Genomic DNA, 17,792 nt, shown 5'->3' on the forward strand with positions numbered 1-17,792 from the left:
AAAGGTCATTCAAAGTGCTTTACACAGAAATGAGAAAACAATATATAAAAAAGAAAAAGAAAATGTAAAAATAAGATTTACACGATAAGATCACAATAAAGACAAAGATACATGAGAATTTAAAATAACAATTAAAGAAAATAAATGTGATTTTAATAAAACAGTTTAAAATGTTAAAAAGAATAAAACAGGAGTAAAAGTGACTTGAGTTAAAGGTGCAGTCAGTGTGAAGCAGCACAGTGCTCATTCAGTAAATGCAGAGTTAAACAGATGTGTTTTTAATCTAGATTTAAAAGTGTTTACTGTTGAAGCACATCTGATCTCTTCTGGAAGTTGATTCCAGCTAGAGGTGGCATAAAAGCTAAATGCTGACGCACCTTGTTTTGAGTGAACCCTTGGTATTTCTAACTGACCTGATCCTAATGATCTGAGTAATCTGTTAGGTTTATATTCAGTTAGCATATCTGTCATGTATTTGGGTCCTAAGCCATGAAGTGATTTATAAACGAGTAACAATACTTTAAAGTCTATTCTAAATGTAACAGGAAGCCAGTGTAAGGACCTGAGGACTGGAGTGATGTGCTCAGATTTTTTGGTTCTGGTCAGAATTCTGGCAGCAGCGTTCTGTATGAGCTGCAGCTGTCTAATGGTCTTTTTGGGGATCCCAGTAAGGAGTCCATTGCAGTAATCCACCCTGCTGGTGATGAAAGCATGAACAAGTTTCTCTAAGTCCTGTCTTGAGACAAAACATCTAATTCTGGCAATATTTCTGAGATGGTAGTAAGCTGATTTGCTTATCGCTTTCACGTGACTACTGAAATTAAGGTCAGACTCTAAAATTACACCAAGATTTCTGACTTTATTTTGTGTCTTTACACCCCTAGAGTCAAGGTATGTGTTAACTTTGAGAGTTTCATCTTTATTTCCAAATACAATGACTTCGGTTTTGTCTTTGTTTAACTGGAGGAAGTTTTGACGCATCCAACAGTTCATTTCATCAATGCATTTACATAGAGAGTCAATGGGGCTGTAGTCATTGGGTGACAGGGCTAAGTATATCTGGGTGTCATCTGCATAGCTGTGGTAAGCAATTTGGTTCTTTTTCATTATTTGACCAAGTGGGAGCATATACAAATTAAACAGAAGCGGTGCAAGAATTGAACCCTGTGGGACTCCACATGTCATGGATGTCCACTCAGATTTATGGTTACCTATGTTCACATAGTAACCTCTTCCTTGTAGGTATGTTTTAAACCATTTGAGAACTATCCCAGAGAGCCCTACCCAGTTTTCCAGTCTATGTAAGAGTATGGTGTGATCTACTGTGTCAAAGGCAGCACTAAGATCTAGTAGCACCAGCACTGATATTTTACCTGAATCAGAGTTTAAGTGAATATCATTTATTATCTTTATGAGCACTGTCTCTGTGCTGTGATGCTGACGGAAACCAGATTGAAAGTTGTCCAGATAACCATTTGAGTTTAAGAATTTGTTCAGCTGATTGAAAACAACCTTTTCAATGATCTTGCTTATAAACGGAAGATTTGAGATAGGTCTGTAGTTGCTAAGGATGGTTTTGTCTAGGTTACTCTTTTTTAGGAGTGGCTTTACAACTGCTGTTTTTAATGACTCTGGAAAAGTGCCTGTGATCAGAGAGGTGTTTACTATTTTTAAGAGGTCAGTTTCTAAGCAGTTAAGCACCTTTTTGAGAAAAGATGTGGGGAGAGTGTCAAGGCTGCAAGTTGATGCTTTAAGATGTTGTACTGTTTCTTCCAAGGTTTTTATATCAATTATGTCAAATTCTGAGAGAATGGCTAATTTCTGAGGTTGTTGCAATGATATCTGACTGACCACAGTACAATTTGAGGTCGTATTGATTGCCATTCTGATATTACTGATCTTCTCAGAGAAAAACTTAGCAAACTCATTGCATTTGTTGTCAGAGAGCATTTCACTAGGAACTTGATTTGGGGGGTTTGTTAGTCTCTCTACAGTAGCAAAAAGAGTGCGAGTGTGGTTTATGTTGTTATTTATAATATTGGAGAAGAAGGTCTGTCTAGCTGTGCCTAGTTCTACATTGAAAGCACGAAGGCTGTCCTTATAGATGCTATAATGTACTTCAAGTTTTGTTTTCCGCCACATACGTTCAGCTTTTCTGCATGTTCTTTTCATGTGCTGTACTGCTGTTGTGTTTCTCCAGGGTGCTTTACGTCTGCCAGTTATCATCCTGACCTTTACTGGAGCTATATCATCAATAGCATCTTTAACTTTTATGTTAAAGTCTTCAAGGAGAACATCAACAGAGTCTGCGGATATGTTTGGCAACATTGACATAGCATTCATAAATACCTCACTGGTGTTCTCATTTATGAACCTTTTTTTGATATAGACAGATCTAGCATCAGTGGCAGGACAGATCAATAAATCAAAGTAAACACAGAAATGGTCAGATAGCGCTTCATCCTTGATTACAGTGGATGAAATGTTTAGACCCTTGCTAATGAGCAGATCAAGAGTGTGTCCCCGATTGTGTGTAGGACCTTGCACGTGCTGGGTCAGATCAAAAGTGTTTAAAACATTTAACAGTTCAATCGCAGTATTGTTTTCTGAATTGTCTATATGAATATTGAAATCTCCAGCAATAACAAAATAATCAAATTCAGAGGAAATTGTTGACAAAAGTTCTGTGAATTCATCAACAAATGCTGAGGTGTATTTGGGAGGTCTATAAATAATTGTAAACAGAATGCGTGGTGTACCTTTTAGAGCAATACACAAATATTCAAAAGACTGGTAATCACCAGGTAACACTTGCTTGCATTGAAAGGCATCTTTGAATAAAGCAGCTATTCCTCCACCCCTTCTAACAGCTCTACATACACTTATAAAGGTAAAGTTGGGTGGGGCTGATTCATTGAGGACTGTAGCACTGCAGCTGTCATCTAACCAAGTTTCATTTAGAAACATAAAGTCCAGGTTGTTTGTGGTGATAAGATCATTAACTAAAAAGGATTTGTTCTTTAGTGAACGGATGTTCAGAAGTGCTAACTTAACAGTAACTGGTTTTGGAACTGTATCAATCTCAGAATGAGGTATAATAGGCAGTAGATTAGATAGAATTGCTGTGCGGCTGGAGACGGCCTTCATCTTTCTATCACATGTCAGGACAGAGATAGGGAAAGCTAAAGGGACATCGGGCGCCCGCTTGTTCTTAAAATATTTATGATTGTTACTGCTGACGTAGCGGGAACCCAACACACATCAGTTACCAGTGCTGTTTGCAGATGAGGGCTGGTGTGATCCCTGACGTTGAGGCAGAGGTCGGAGTGCTCTCTGAGATGGAGGGGGAGGGCGGGCTGGGCCCGAAGGCTTTTGTGGTTGAGGAGCCCGCCGTTTCTTGGTTGATATTTGGGGACTCGCAGCAATAGAGTGGGAGAGCTTTGTTCCAGCAGATACCAGTTTCTCCATTTTCTCTGAAAAGCCCAGAAGTGGTGATGTTGGAGAGAGGGAGAGAGAGTGTGACGACATCAGCTGTGATTCTGGTGTTCCTGAAGGCTGGGAGGGAGTGTTATCATTCCTCTGGTCATTATCAACAGAAACGTCCTTGGGTGTTGATTCACAATCCAGCTGTAGCGAGGTCTGTGGGCAGGGCTCAGCCTGAGCTGTGTCTGTGAACAGTAGTTGTGACTGCAGAGTTTTATCCTTGTCATCTGAATGTCCATCCAGGTGCTGGTGTAAAATCCTGTGGTCATTTCCGCTGTTCAGTAGTGGACTGGCACACTCAGCTGATGGATGATGCATGGAGAAAAAGATATTGTCTTTAAGCAACCTAGCACCTAGTTTGTTTGGGTGGATACCATCTGTGTTAAAAAGTTGCCTTTGACTCCAGAAGATATTGAAGTTGTCAATGTAATTCAGTCCTCTCATGGTGCAGGTTTTTTGCAGCCATGAATTTAAGCTTAGTAGACGAGAAAACATATTTGTTCCTCGGGCTGGAAGAGGTCCACTGATGAAAAATTGAACTTTCAGTCTTGTAAGTGTTTCAAAAAGTTCATTGAAATCCCCCTTAAGGAGCTCAGACTGCTCTTTTCGAATATCATTCTTTCCCACATGTATGACAATCCGACTGACAGACTTATGTTTCATCAGAATGTTGCAAAGTTCCTTGTTAACATCAGAAACCGTTGCCCGAGGAAAACAGTATGTACGGGTAGCCTTGCTTTCAAAGTTTCTGATAATATTGTCACCCACTATCAGCGTGTTTGGCTCGGCTGCTGTCTGAGCGGAGCGCCGCTGCCTATATGATGTTGAGCGTCTGTTAGCTCTGTAAGCTACTGGCTGACGTGATCTGTGTCCATTAACATTTGGGGATTCTTCACCCAAACTCATTAGTGCTTCAAATCTATTTTCAAGCCGTACAGGGGGTGGTAGAATACCAATATTGGCTACTCGAGTTGTACCCATATCTGGGGTAGATGATGCTAATGCAGCAATTTGTGACACTCGTGACAGTCTAATGTCTTGAGCACTTTTGGGTCTCGCACCCTGTTTATGCCATCGGTTTGTGTCCTCAATTTCTTTAGGTTTCTCTGAGCTCACTATGACCTGTTTAAAAGCATTAGGTTCACAGGACTCACCAGCTTTATGTTGAGAAGGACCACGATGAAGCTCCGCTGTATGTTCTGGCAGGGTCGGCAGCGCCACAAGTAACTTTGTTTCGAGAACTGCAATCTTTTGTAAAAGTCTGTGGCAATTTGAGCAGCAGGTGGATTTAGATCCAGAAGAAGGCATTCTTTCTTCTTTTCTTCTGTTTGAGTGTGGGCAGCTGTGTTGTCCTGTTTTAGGATTGTCAGCTGCCGGCAATAGCAGACTGGTAGACCGCTTTGACAAATTCCCCAAGATTGTTGAATGTTCCAAATATCAATATAGTTCCAGGAATTTGTAGTTTTAGTGTGAGTGCCCAATTGTTTAGTTTGAGCACTGTGCTGAACTGCTGGTAGTTAAATCAAAAGATAAAAGCGAAAAAGAAAAAGCGCAAAGCACAGAGCGCAAGTAAAAGCGTCCGAACAGTAGCGAAGCAGGAAGTACAGAAATAACATTCTGAACTATACCAATGACCATATGCTACATTTTAAACCCAGTTTAGTTAGGAAACACACTTTACTTTGTTTAAACCAAGGGATAACCTTCCGATCTCTCTGATGAAGCCAATATGAAAGTGACTTCAATTCTTCAACTGGCTGCTAGAGGTTGGCTCCAAAAGGGAGTCATTTCCCATAGACCCCCATGATAAAATGCCCAACTTTACAGCAGAAAATAATATATTTACTACCTGGTACAAAAAGTCTTTTTGGCCTATATAGGTAATTTTGGCCTTCATGACAACTGTGAGGGGGTAATTTTTTTGTAACTCATCCGTTTAAATTATATTAAGCCATAAAGTTTTGCAAAATTAAGGGCATGCTACTTGAGTGACAGTGAACTGCCATTGTGTCACTACCGTCGAGCTAGGCAGTCGTGGTTTCAGCAACCAGCCACCTCAGCTTCACCCACGTTACACCTCTTCACACATTTTCGTTTATATGCAAGTAATGCGCACATTGCTGCCCAAGATGGCAACGGCAGGCACCGCCTACTATGGGCTTCAAAAAAGCTCTTCACAAACCCATTGGTGACGTCACGGATACTACATTCATATTTTTTACAGTCTATTTACTGCCAGTTTATTCTTTGTTGAAAGCTTCATCGCTCAAAGATTTTAAATTGAGTCATGGGCTAGTGTCAATATATAGAAGGTTGATCAGCATATTATATTTAACACAATCCTGCATAACATTAGTGAAAAAAATAAGACAATTTTAGACAATATTTAGCTTATTTTCTGTCTTACCTTTTCATAGTTTTCTGATTTTTCTTATTCATACTTTACATGTCTGTCTGCATGTTTGTTTGATTATGGTGGTGGGTTTGATCATGTGGGTGCATTTGCAAGCCTTAATATGTCTAAACATGACAGTGCACTTGCCTATCTAATCAAGCTAAGCCTGTTTTATTAAAACTATTATCTGGCATGGACTCTCTACAAGTCTGACCACTGTAGCATGCCGTGACTGACTGCTGTCTGTTTCTCTTCCTGGGATCAGGGTAAGGAGAAACAGCGAGAGGCTAACTAAAGACCCCCAAGACAAGACCAAACAGCGGCTTTCTAAGAAAGCAGCCTCATCTACAAACTTGCTTACTCGTTCTCCAAGTCTGGAGAGGTGAGTCAAACCTGTTACTAGGTTAATCAGGTGTATTTGTTAAATGACATTATGCTTCATATATTATCAGTTAAATGCACAACTTTCTCACAAACTGTGGAATGAGACAGATGCTGTCATTTTTATTTTGGCTGTTATTTTCTTTAACCCTTTCATTTGTTGTTTTGTTTTTATTCTATAGCCGGGCAAAAGACCTTATCTCCAGTGCAGGTAATAAGGCATCTTTCATCTTTCTTCATTCCTCACTGCTGATCATTCTTTTCATTGTACCCAATAATTTGAATACCATAGAGATCCTTACTGGACCCCCTTCATCAAAGGGAGGGACAATGTTTCCGGTTAGGGATGTCCCGATCAGGTTTTTTTGCCCTCGAGTCCGAGTCCGAGTCATTTGATTTTGAGTATCTGCCGATACCGAGTCCCGATCCGATACTTCTATAATACATTAAAAAAAAAGAATAAAGAAGAGCAAAAAAACAGAACCAGTCCAGGATGTTCCTTATGTCATGCCGCACGCATTGCTGTTTCTGTGTGGAGTCAAAAGAGTCTAACTCTGTGCCAGCGCATAACTACAGATGTGTTAAAAAATAATGAATATATACTATATATGTTCAGGGGTTAAATTGGGGTTTGTTTTGTGGGGATGCTCTGTTAGGAGGGAGGGTTCGAGGGGTAACATGTTTAATCCTGATGACAGCAAAGCAACTGGGTGTGTTTCAATGACATTTTGTATCTCTGATAGGATTTTATAAGATTCAGTTTTAAAGCTGTGCCACATGTTGACCCAAACTTTAAAACCTGAACTTTAAATTATGCAAATCTATGAGTCTGACACCCTATATGCATTTGGTGCACATGTCATTATGCACAATTGATCAAACTTTGAATGAAGTTATAAGACTTAACCTCCTTGACTCATTCTAGGCATAAGATAGGCTACCCAAAAAGACTCAATTAACAAGAAAAACAACATACTGATTCAGCAATATATCTTATAAATTAGCCATAGAGATTCCCTAAGCTGGTCAGCTGTTAGTTAAACAATCACTATAGTTAGGTCGTAATTGATTTGTATAATCAAAATACATTATTTTATTAAACTATACAATCAGTTGTATCCAGTTATCTAGTTAACATTTTGTAATGAGATGAGTGACATGGCTATACATACTTTAATACTTTGTTTCTAGACTTCTATTAAGTTTTTTCGACATGGGCACCATTCTTACCTCTCTTTCTCTCATCTCTACAGTAATGTCAAATGATCCTGCGCGAATGCGCGTTCTTGAGGTTCTGAGTGAGACGCGGAGCTGCGTCTGAGCACATGTTGACAATAACGATCAACGCGTCGTTTAAATGAGCGGTAAAAACGCGGTTTTGTCGTGGGTTCCTTGCACGCACGAGTGTGAAGCCTATGCATGAAAGCACGTCAATAGGCTTGTTCGACTTCATGCGGCGCCGCAACACTCGACACCCTGGTGACGTCAAACTACCGCGAGAGTGATCCGCGAAATCATACGGAGAAGTTTGCTTTTACATCGTTCTCGCGGAACTTTGACGTCATGCAGCACCACAAGAACCGGCAGCCGGATGAAGTCGAACAAGCCTATTCTCTTCAGTTCACACGCACCAGCGCAGCGCGTACACTGGCGCGGAGCAGAGCGAGAACTTAATGGATTTTAAACCCTGCATATGTATCCGAGTCCTGATCGGGAGGTAACGTCCGATCCCGATCGAGTCTGAAACCACGTGATCGGGGCCGATTTCCGATCACGTGATCGGATCGGGACATCCCTATTTCCGGTTGTCCTCTCCTGACAGCGGCCCCACCTTGGGGTGTGTTTGATAACTAGAAAGCTTCTTATAGGTTTGGGAAAACAGGCTTTTATTTCCTTTATAAAACACACCTATTATGTAGCCATTGTCCGTTTAGTTGCCTGACATGGCTCCAAAACAAATATCTTAACTAATCCATAGACTGTCATGTTTGAATAAAACATTTCTTGACTTTTTTGTCAGCTACTAACAGTGGACACTTCTTTATTGCCAAGTAAAATAAAAAAAATATGTACATTTTAACCACAACTTCTCATCTTGCACTAGCCGTGTGACGCACCAGCGTAATCTCGTGAAAAGGTAATATGTTACATATGTAAATCGCACACTTATGGACCATTTTCAACAATAAACTGACACAAAGACATTTATTAGTATCATGCCACAAAGTGGGGACGGTTATCTTTCTCCACACTTGTAAACACTGGAGCGGTAGTTTGCATACGTCATGCAAACATCTTGGATGTTATTTTTTAATGAAAGGAATATTCCTTTAAATAATACTTACAAAAGTGAAATTTATTTATTAATTTATGAGAGGGTAAACAAAGTAAGTGTATTTTGTCTTTATAATCGCAGACTTTAAAGTGAGATTGCAGCTTTTTCTTTTTTAAACTATTTCTTATTTTTTAACAGGTCATTCTATAATGTAAAGAAACTGTAAATGTAACTATTTATTAACATTTGAACCGTAATTATAGCAACATTAGTGCCCTCATGTCTAGTTTTATTTAGTTTATTATGCATGCTCCAGTAGGACACCTAAGAAGGCTTGTGCTCACATTGGAAAGTTACTCTGTTTGGTTAAGGAAACCACACTGTCCAGAGTTTTCTGACGAGAATGATGGATGTCGTTTTCCTATTCCTTGATATGGATGCCAGAAATTTATGGCAAAAGCTATTTTTCTGGCTCTGCCAGGTTGTTTCATCTGATTTATAAAAATTTTTGGCTTGAAAATGATTAGCTTTTATCTGATATATCATGACAGCTCTCAGCATCAACCCTACTTAAAGCAACAGACAAAGTTGTTAAAACCAGGCAAAGTTGGTTTGCTGGACCCAAAGCCTAGTCTGGTTTGTCTGTTTTGGAGGGCAGTTGGCCATTTTTTAAGCAGGTTCAACTTGGCCACCCACCAGCTTAACCCTCAAACGAACTTTTTGGTTTTAGCAGTTTTTTAGCAGGAAAGTATACAGTAGATTCTCATTCCTTGTGAATAAATATGACACATTTACAAAATCTTGTTTTGGTGTCACCTGACCAAGATTATGCTGATAACATCGGCCCTGCTGGAGTTGTATGTGCTTTAAACTCAAAACCAAATGATGCTTGTATGGAAAACAAGATATTCCAGCTTTCCCTAGAATCAAAACAGCCTGTGTTATATAATAATTCTTCAGTGAAGTCTTTTGCTTTTATTGTCATTTCACTGCTCAGATTGGCTTCCCTGCCTTATCGTTTCAAAAGCCATCTGAAAAGAAGACTTTTCCCCTCAGTGAACTCCAAAACTGGCTTAAGATAATAACAGGGATGACTAGGAGGGGTGCTCTCATTGGCACTCACTGTGAAGCTGGTTGGAACACAGTTGGGCTGCAGGAATTCTTCAATGTGACTAACAGCCGCAGAGTTAATGTGTGTTTGTGCTTTATCCTTTAACAGGATCTCAGGGGTCTAGAAGAGGAACACAGAGTAAGTTTCTGTAATGCATCGTATTCATAACCTAAATTCAACCTGTAATTTTTTACTGTTTAAAATATTTAGTATTCCTTTATACTCCAAATTTAACAACCATTCAGAACAAACAAGTTAGACTTGCAAGAATTAATTGGTTAACATTTATTAATAATTGTGTATAAAAGTATATAAATTATAAAAAAAATGACAAGACTTGTTTTATTAAGTTTAGGCATGATGTCGTCGTGCTTCAATGCCAAAACAATCATGCTCTTTTTTGCTTATAGATCAGTCAATTAAGATGTTTATTCGGGGGAGACCAATCACGATGTATGTTCCATCCAACATTCTAAACTATGAGGATCTAAAAATGGATCTTCCATCACAGAAACTGGAATTGGACTGGGTGTATCCTAAATAAAGTCTTTTGCAGTATTACTGTATGGTGTAACCACCCAAATAAAAAAATGAATTAAGTAATTAAAAATATTTGTATTCTTAAAGGGATAGTTCACCCAAAAATGAAAATTATGTCATCCTTTACTCACTTACTTATGTTGTTACAAACCTGTATAAATGTCTTTGTTCTGATAAACACAAAGGTATTTTGAGGAATGTTTGTTACTAAACCGACCAGAAGTCCCATTGACTTCTATAGCAGGAAAAATAATACTATGGAAGTCATTGAGGCTTCGAATCAGTTTGGTTACAAACATTCCTCAAATTATCCTCCTTTGTGTTCATCAGAACAAAGAATTTTATACTGGTTTGTAACAACATGAGAGTGAGTAAATGCTGACAGAATTATATTTTTGGCTAAACTGTCCCTTTAAAACCTCTTGCTTTTATAAATGCAGTACTTTAAACAACTGCTGTTTGAAGGGCAACAATTTTTATATGTATTTACTTTATTACACATATAATTGTGCATGTAGCAGACAGAGATTGACCAATCTTACTATATTGGAAATTTTCAAAATTCAAAGATTACAACATAGAGAAGCTGTTCTTTCTGTTGTCTTGGAAAACGTGTCAATCACATCTTTACAAAAAATCTTGTTCTACCTAACATTACAAAACACAACGATTTAGCTTTACCCTTTTAGTAATAAGTATTTTTTAGCAAATGTTCCTTGACACTTCAATTTTAGCTATGGTTACAGAGGACGGGACTGTCGAGCAAATCTTTACCTGTTGCCATCTGGAGAGGCTGTTTATTTTATTGCGTGTGTTGTGGTTTTGTACCATATCAACAACCAAACACAACGACATTATCGCAAACACACAGACTGTGTGCGATGGTAAGTTTTGATGTACATTTACTTGAGCACCATTTTGTTTTTGTTTTTTTGCATAGTTTTATGTGCTTGCTTATAGTATCTGTACACTCTTAGAACAAGTGTGTTAAAAACAACACATTAGTGTTACTTTTAACACAACTTGTTATATTTTAACACAAAATCAACACAAAATGACACGTGTCAAAAGCTTAACACACAAAGATCCTTTCTAAGAGTGTAACTTTTTGGCTTATAGTCTCGCCATCCATCCAGACAAAGTGCGTATTGCATCTGGACAGACCGCAGGGGTGGACAAAGATGGCAAGGTGAGATGCCTGTGAATAGATTTGATTTTACTGATTTAACAATGATATGATATGTTATGTAACACTGCCCACACAACATAACTTAGTTAGCCTACACAAATTGTGTTCCAAACAAGGTATTCATGTGGCTCAATTGGTAGAGCCTGCATTAGCACTGCAAAGGTTGTGGATTCTCATGGAACAGGCTTAAAATGTATACTTGAATGCACTGTTAATCGAAATTGAAAAATAGTCTCGAATCACTATTTCATCAGATGAAAAGATACATTTACCTAGAGCTGTTACGCAACCCCATGAGAATACTTTAGGTTGTAAAAATCACACAACCTGCCGTTTCCTATAAACCTCTTCTTTTAGCTGGCCTGGTGCCAAATAAAACATCTTGTCCTTTCAGTGTTTATTACCAGGGTTAAAGGAAACAAATCTTAAAGAGTAATTGGAAAAAATGTGTGTTGCACCACTGCACAACTGTGTTTGCATTGTGATGGTGACTTTTGCATGAACAGGCACCCCTCACAATTGTTTTTGCAACTTTCACCACCAAGTAGTATCGATTAATGTATATTTTTACTGATGTTTGTGTGCGATTGTGTATATCAGCCTTTACAGCCTTTCGTACACATTTGGGACTCCAAAACACTAGTGACACTGCAGCAGATTGGCCTCGGGACATTTGAGCGAGGTGTCGGATCATTAGCATTTTCCATCTCTGTGAGTATAGCCATCCAGTTTTTGTGATTTCTGTGAAACACAGCAGACAGGTGGATTACTGCATTCACTTAATCTATCTATGCTTTAGTAAATGTTTACTGTAGTGAAAATTATTTGATTAAAAACAATGAGTAAACATTTTTTATGTTTTTGGTTTGTTATTACAGGATGGAGGTACATTCCTGTGTGTGATCGATGACTCGAATGAACACATGCTTTCATTGTGGGACTGGAATAAAAACACAAAGCATGCTGAGGTCAAGGTGTGTTCAATATGTGCACACATGGTTTGTGTCACAATATTTCTGAGGATATCTTACTTTTATACAATACCCACTTTTTTTGTTTCACGTGGTAACTTAATTAAATTTAAAGGTGCACTGTGTAGATTTTATCGGGATCTAATGGTGAATTGCAAACAACGGCTCAGTTCACAGCTTACCCCTCCTTTTCGAAACACATAGTAAAGCTACGGTAGCCGCCACAGGACAAACATGTCATCGTCTGACACAACGTAGTGACAAAAGGTGCTCTATAGAACAGTTTGTCCATGGCATACTTCCATGAAGGGAACCTGCAAAAAAAATAGAAAAACAGTTTATTCTAAGGTAATAAAAACTATTTATACAGTTCATTTTGTAAGGTCTTTTTCATCACTGATAATATAGTTATTATGCATATTGCATTTATGTCAAGACATTTTTCAATAAGCTACACAAGGCACCTTTAAATTTAAACATGGTTTAGCTGATTTTTTAAAATCTTTTTTACCATAAGAACCACCTGGTTGTTATTTTTTGACATATTTCACTGGATTTATGTTTTGTAACTAGCAACTTTGCAAATATGTATTCTGTTTCTTTACTAAAAACTCAATGGCCCTCTATTAAGTGAATCCTGTCAAATGCCTAAATATGTCATGATGGTTTCTACACAATAGCTTTTCAAGAAATATCATCCCATGATTATTTCAGCAGCTCAGCTGAATATACAGCCAGCTGTTCTGCTGTGCCCTGTATTGCCTTTATTGTGGATCAAAGAAGAAAACATGCTTTCTAGTTCTGTGTTCACCCTTTGTTCCAAATTTTTTTTTTTACTTCTCCAAGAGTGGTTTGAGCGGGGTTGCTATGGGAGCGGCTAAATATTTTACAGTAGATTTTTGTGAGTGATTGTGTTTTTAAAGCATTCGTATAAAGCCGTTTCTCTTCCTCTTGTTTTATTTTTGCTGTGTGCAGTTAGTAATAGATTTAGGAAGTATTTGGACTTGAAAAGCTTGTGGTTTTGTCAAGAGACTTACTGTGTTTGCTGAAGGAGTCAATCTAGATTTTTAGCTATGTGTGGGCTGGTCCATTTTTTAAAATCAGCTTAAAAGATAAAATAATTTTAATAAAATCAGCCATTTAAAATGTTATCTTCTGATTTCTTTCCAAACAGAAGCTCTTAAAGATGAATTCAAAGTAGATGAAAATGTAGGAGTTAAATAAACTTTGAACTTTGAAGTTTGTTCTGTTTTTACTGTTTCTAAGGCACACCTTTATTAATATAGAACAGTTACAGTAATTATCTGTTATTTAAGTGATATTTGCTGCCTTTATTGGATGTTGAAAGTTGAATCGCAGCTTTTCGTCTAGTAATAACACAGAGGCATTGGCACATAATTAAATATACTGTGGGAATCCATTTACACTTTTTCTGTGTTTGTATATATGTTGGTTTCAGAGCACTAATGAGGCAGTTTTAGCTGTGGACTTCAACCCTACGGACACAAACAACATTATCACTTCTGGCAAGTCCCATGTATATTTCTGGACCATGAGTGCTGGGACAATGACCAAGAAACAGGGAATTTTTGGAGTGAGTCCACATTTGTCTGTCAAGTTTTCTATCCTTCCCTGTAAATTCAGTACCATGTGGTTTTCCATTTAAAAACAGATGAAGTTTCTCGAACAAAAAAAGTCCCACGATATTCTTAGAAGTACCTTGTAGTTTCCTGGCATACAAATATGATAATCATTCAGTTCTGTTTTACATATCTGAGTAGCACGGTATTACTTTTTGATACCATCATTGTACTACGTGTTGCATGCTAACTGATGACATTTGTAACTGCTCACATTAAGATTTAAGGAGCTTACTATTTTCAACTGAAGTTATTATTTGGTTGCATTTATCAATTTGACATTGTGTTTACAGAAATACAAAAAGCCGAAGTTCATCCTGTGCTTCGTCTTCAGTCTTACGGGTGATGTGTTGACGGGCGACTCTGAAGGAAACATTCTTACTTGGGGAAAATCAGCTGCAGACATTAAAACATTAGGAAAAGGAGCAAAGGGTGTGCAACATAGTATTTCTTTATTTCAAAATACACTGTATGTATCAGCAACACCTGATCGTTCGTGTTTTTGTATTTACTGAACATTAGCAGAGCAAAGGTTGTGGTTTGATGATCATTGACATGTATAGACGCCACATTCATTTATGGTTGGCTTATCACTCTGGGAATGTCCCAATGCAGTATTTTATAAGGTACACTCAAAAAAATTATTCATTCAATTTACTCAATTTTTTAAGGTAAGTGGTTGCAATCAATTTATTTAAGCTACATTTAAACATAAGTTTTTTGTTTTGTTTTCTAATTTTTTTCTGTTTAAATGTAGCTTAAATAAATTGCTTGGGACCACTTACCTCAAAAAAAAAAAAAAAAAACGAGTAAATTGAATGAATATTTTTTTCAGTGTACATGAAACATACATGGTCAAAACACAGCTCATTTACATTGAAATTTGGTAACACTTGACACTTAAATTGTATTTGTTAACATTAGTTAACTAGCAATGAACAATACGTCTACAACATTAAATTAATCTTTGTTAATTTGTTAATTTCAGCCATTATTAATAAAATTTTGATTTTTAAAATCAAAAGTTGTATCTGTTTATAACATAATTTAACAAGCATTATTATTATGGCAGTAACAAACATAAACAAAGATTAATAAATGATGATAAACTATATTGCTTGTTGTTCCTTTATGTAAGCTAATCCATTTACTAATGTTAACAAATACAACCTTATTGTAAAGTGTTACCTGAAATTCTGATAAAAAATCAAAAGAGATCTATATGCTATATTTCATACTGTCTACATTTAGGCGAGTAGCGGTCGCTTTTATACAAAGTGAGAAAAACAATGAAGTGATTCATCCTGAGGAGGCAATAATATGAGATGTACTAAGACTTTTTTTGCTTACCATTTCACAAATTTATGTGATTTACCACTGTAACTTGTAAGTGGCCAGTGCTGCACCTATATATTTCGACAGGTTAGATTCCCACATACTGATCAAAATTGAATGCACTGTACGTCACTTTGGATAAAAGTGTCTGCCGAATGCATAAATGTAATTTAAATGTTGTAATTTATGTTTCACAGACCCGGTGATTCCGTCACTGTGTGTATGTGTGACTTAATTGTCATTCTCCTATTTCAACCCAAACCGTAAACAAACATCATGTTATGAAACACTGAGGCTACTTTTAGTCTCTTAAAATTTCATTTACTTCTCACTTTCTTCTCTCTCTTCCTGTCTGCAGAGACATTTCAGATCATGAAGCAGACGCGTGCTCATGAGGGCAGTGTTTTTACTATGTGTCTCCAGCAGGGTGGCACTATACTCAGCGGTGGTGGCAAAGACCGTAAGATCATCCGCTGGAGTGCAGATTTGGCTCCTGAAAGAGAGTGTGAGGTGAGAATTTAACCTGTATCAGGAGGCTATGTAAGAATATGAAAGAAGTACAGGTTGAGCTTTAGGTTCGTATGACACCAAGGTTGAGACTTTGATGGCCTTGAAATGCATGTAGTGTTTTAATGTGTAGCTTGAATGCAGTTGAAGATAGAAGATGGAAACTATAAGATAGAAAGTCCTACCAAATGCATGTTATGAAACAATTTAATTACTTGTTTTTGTTTCCCCAGATTCCAGAGAAATTTGGGGCAGTCCGCACAATTGCAGATGTAGATGGTGAAGAATTGCTTGTTGGCACAACACGAAACGCAATCCTCAGAGGAACTTTTTCTGATGGGTTTGTGGCCATTGTGCAGGTAAATTGTTTGTACTGAAAAATAAAAGACATTATATATGCATTTATGTTAGATTACCACTAATAGTTTGGGACTGTTTCATTAGGGGCATGTGGATGAAATGTGGGGTCTGGCCACACACCCCTCTCAGAACATCTTTCTTACATGTGGAAATGATCGTCAAGTATGTTTGTGGAATGCAGAGGATCACAAACTAGACTGGTGCATTATACTAGAGGTAAGTAAAGTGACAGGAAACTGGAACTGTATTTAAAGGTGCGATTGTGTGAGCGGGGAACAAACTAACTCCGGGTTAAAAATAACACAGCTACTTTACATATTTATACAGGGCTGAGCAACCTGTGGTTTTGGTCTTTTTCTCTTAATGTCAGAAAAAGATGATCTTCTGTGAATTTGTGAAAAGTTTTGATGTGTTTTCATTAAGGTATTGAACAAAGAGTGTTTTGGAGGCATGAAAGTAAAGTTTTTTTTTTCGATTTCTGAGTTGGGTGTGTAAGTCAACAAATCCAACCATATATTATTTTAGTCACTGTCTTGTTACCTAAAACATAACATCATTTTAAAACATGTTAGCAAAGAAAAAATGTAAATACTATAAATTAAAATGATAACTGTAAATACAATATCAGGGGTAATAACTGGCAATTGTGATTTTTTTTGTCTTAATTGTGCAGCCCTTTCAAAAAATACATATTTAAATGGATTGGTGCATAATACAACAATGGTTAGATGAAGCATCATGGTTGAATAAATGTGTATGATATATAAACAATATCCACCTTTAGTATATTAACAAAATTTAATTGCATTATGTGTGTTGAAATAAACTTTTTTAGTAGGTGTTACAACAAACCCTCTGTTTGTTACAATGAACCCCACCTATGGGGTAAGTTGTAACATTTGCACTCCTGTCACTTTTGGTGTAATTGTACGATAACGGTAGGTCCCAAAAACAAACTTTAAGTGTTCATTTGTAGCAGAGATGTGTATCTTGATTGTGTAAAAACTGATTAATCGAACTTAAATACTTTTTGAATGATAGAGCCAAAGTCAAAAAGTGTTAGTTTGTGCCCCACTCTCTCCTACTTGTTCTGCGTCGCTCACTGCGTGGCTGCCACATCATGTAAACTTTATCATTTGCCAATACTCGAAATGGAAATTCTTTATTCACCGCTATCCATGACTCATTCATTTTGCAACTAAGTGTCCCATAATAGAGAAATTACATTAGAACAATTAAGTAACATATGGCTGGTCACATGATTTAATCACGGGGATCCAGCTTTATGTTTACCATTCAAAAATTCAAAAACAAAATTGCTTTTATGTGAGTGTACATTGTTTTAAATATCAAACTTACTGTTTATTAACATTAACACAATGTTATCATAATATATACTTTGATATGTAGGTGAATTTGATCTTTTTTATTTTAGGAGTCTGGTTTGTGTGCTGATTTCTGTCCCAATGGAGCTGTTGTGTCTGTTGGACTAAGTACAGGAAGGTAAAAGATTAATTTATGGCCCAGCCAATAACAATTACATCTTCAGTTTTACAATGAGCTTTTGAAAGTTTCCTTTGTTCATGTGTTTATGATGTTTTTAAA

The 17,792-nt window shown here is 37.2% G+C and overlaps 1 protein-coding gene across 2 annotated transcripts in view; it reads left to right on the top strand.

Annotated features, from left to right (window-relative positions):
- The window catches only part of eml3 (EMAP like 3), a 60,455-nt gene that overhangs the window by 37,034 nt on the left and 5,629 nt on the right, over positions 1-17,792 (top strand). For both annotated transcript variants that reach the window (XM_065269908.2, XM_065269909.2), the window contains 14 exons: positions 6,144-6,260; positions 6,442-6,470; positions 9,754-9,783; positions 10,056-10,176; positions 10,920-11,069; positions 11,305-11,374; positions 11,975-12,085; positions 12,253-12,348; positions 13,805-13,939; positions 14,279-14,417; positions 15,679-15,830; positions 16,061-16,186; positions 16,272-16,403; positions 17,623-17,690. In XM_065269908.2, the coding sequence (XP_065125980.1) occupies positions 6,144-6,260; positions 6,442-6,470; positions 9,754-9,783; positions 10,056-10,176; positions 10,920-11,069; positions 11,305-11,374; positions 11,975-12,085; positions 12,253-12,348; positions 13,805-13,939; positions 14,279-14,417; positions 15,679-15,830; positions 16,061-16,186; positions 16,272-16,403; positions 17,623-17,690 (1,476 nt within the window). The remainder of the gene's footprint in view (positions 1-6,143; positions 6,261-6,441; positions 6,471-9,753; positions 9,784-10,055; positions 10,177-10,919; positions 11,070-11,304; positions 11,375-11,974; positions 12,086-12,252; positions 12,349-13,804; positions 13,940-14,278; positions 14,418-15,678; positions 15,831-16,060; positions 16,187-16,271; positions 16,404-17,622; positions 17,691-17,792) is intronic.

Source organism: Paramisgurnus dabryanus, chromosome 2 (genome assembly GCF_030506205.2).
Source record: "Paramisgurnus dabryanus chromosome 2, PD_genome_1.1, whole genome shotgun sequence".
In the NCBI taxonomy this organism is placed as follows: domain Eukaryota; kingdom Metazoa; phylum Chordata; class Actinopteri; order Cypriniformes; family Cobitidae; genus Paramisgurnus; species Paramisgurnus dabryanus.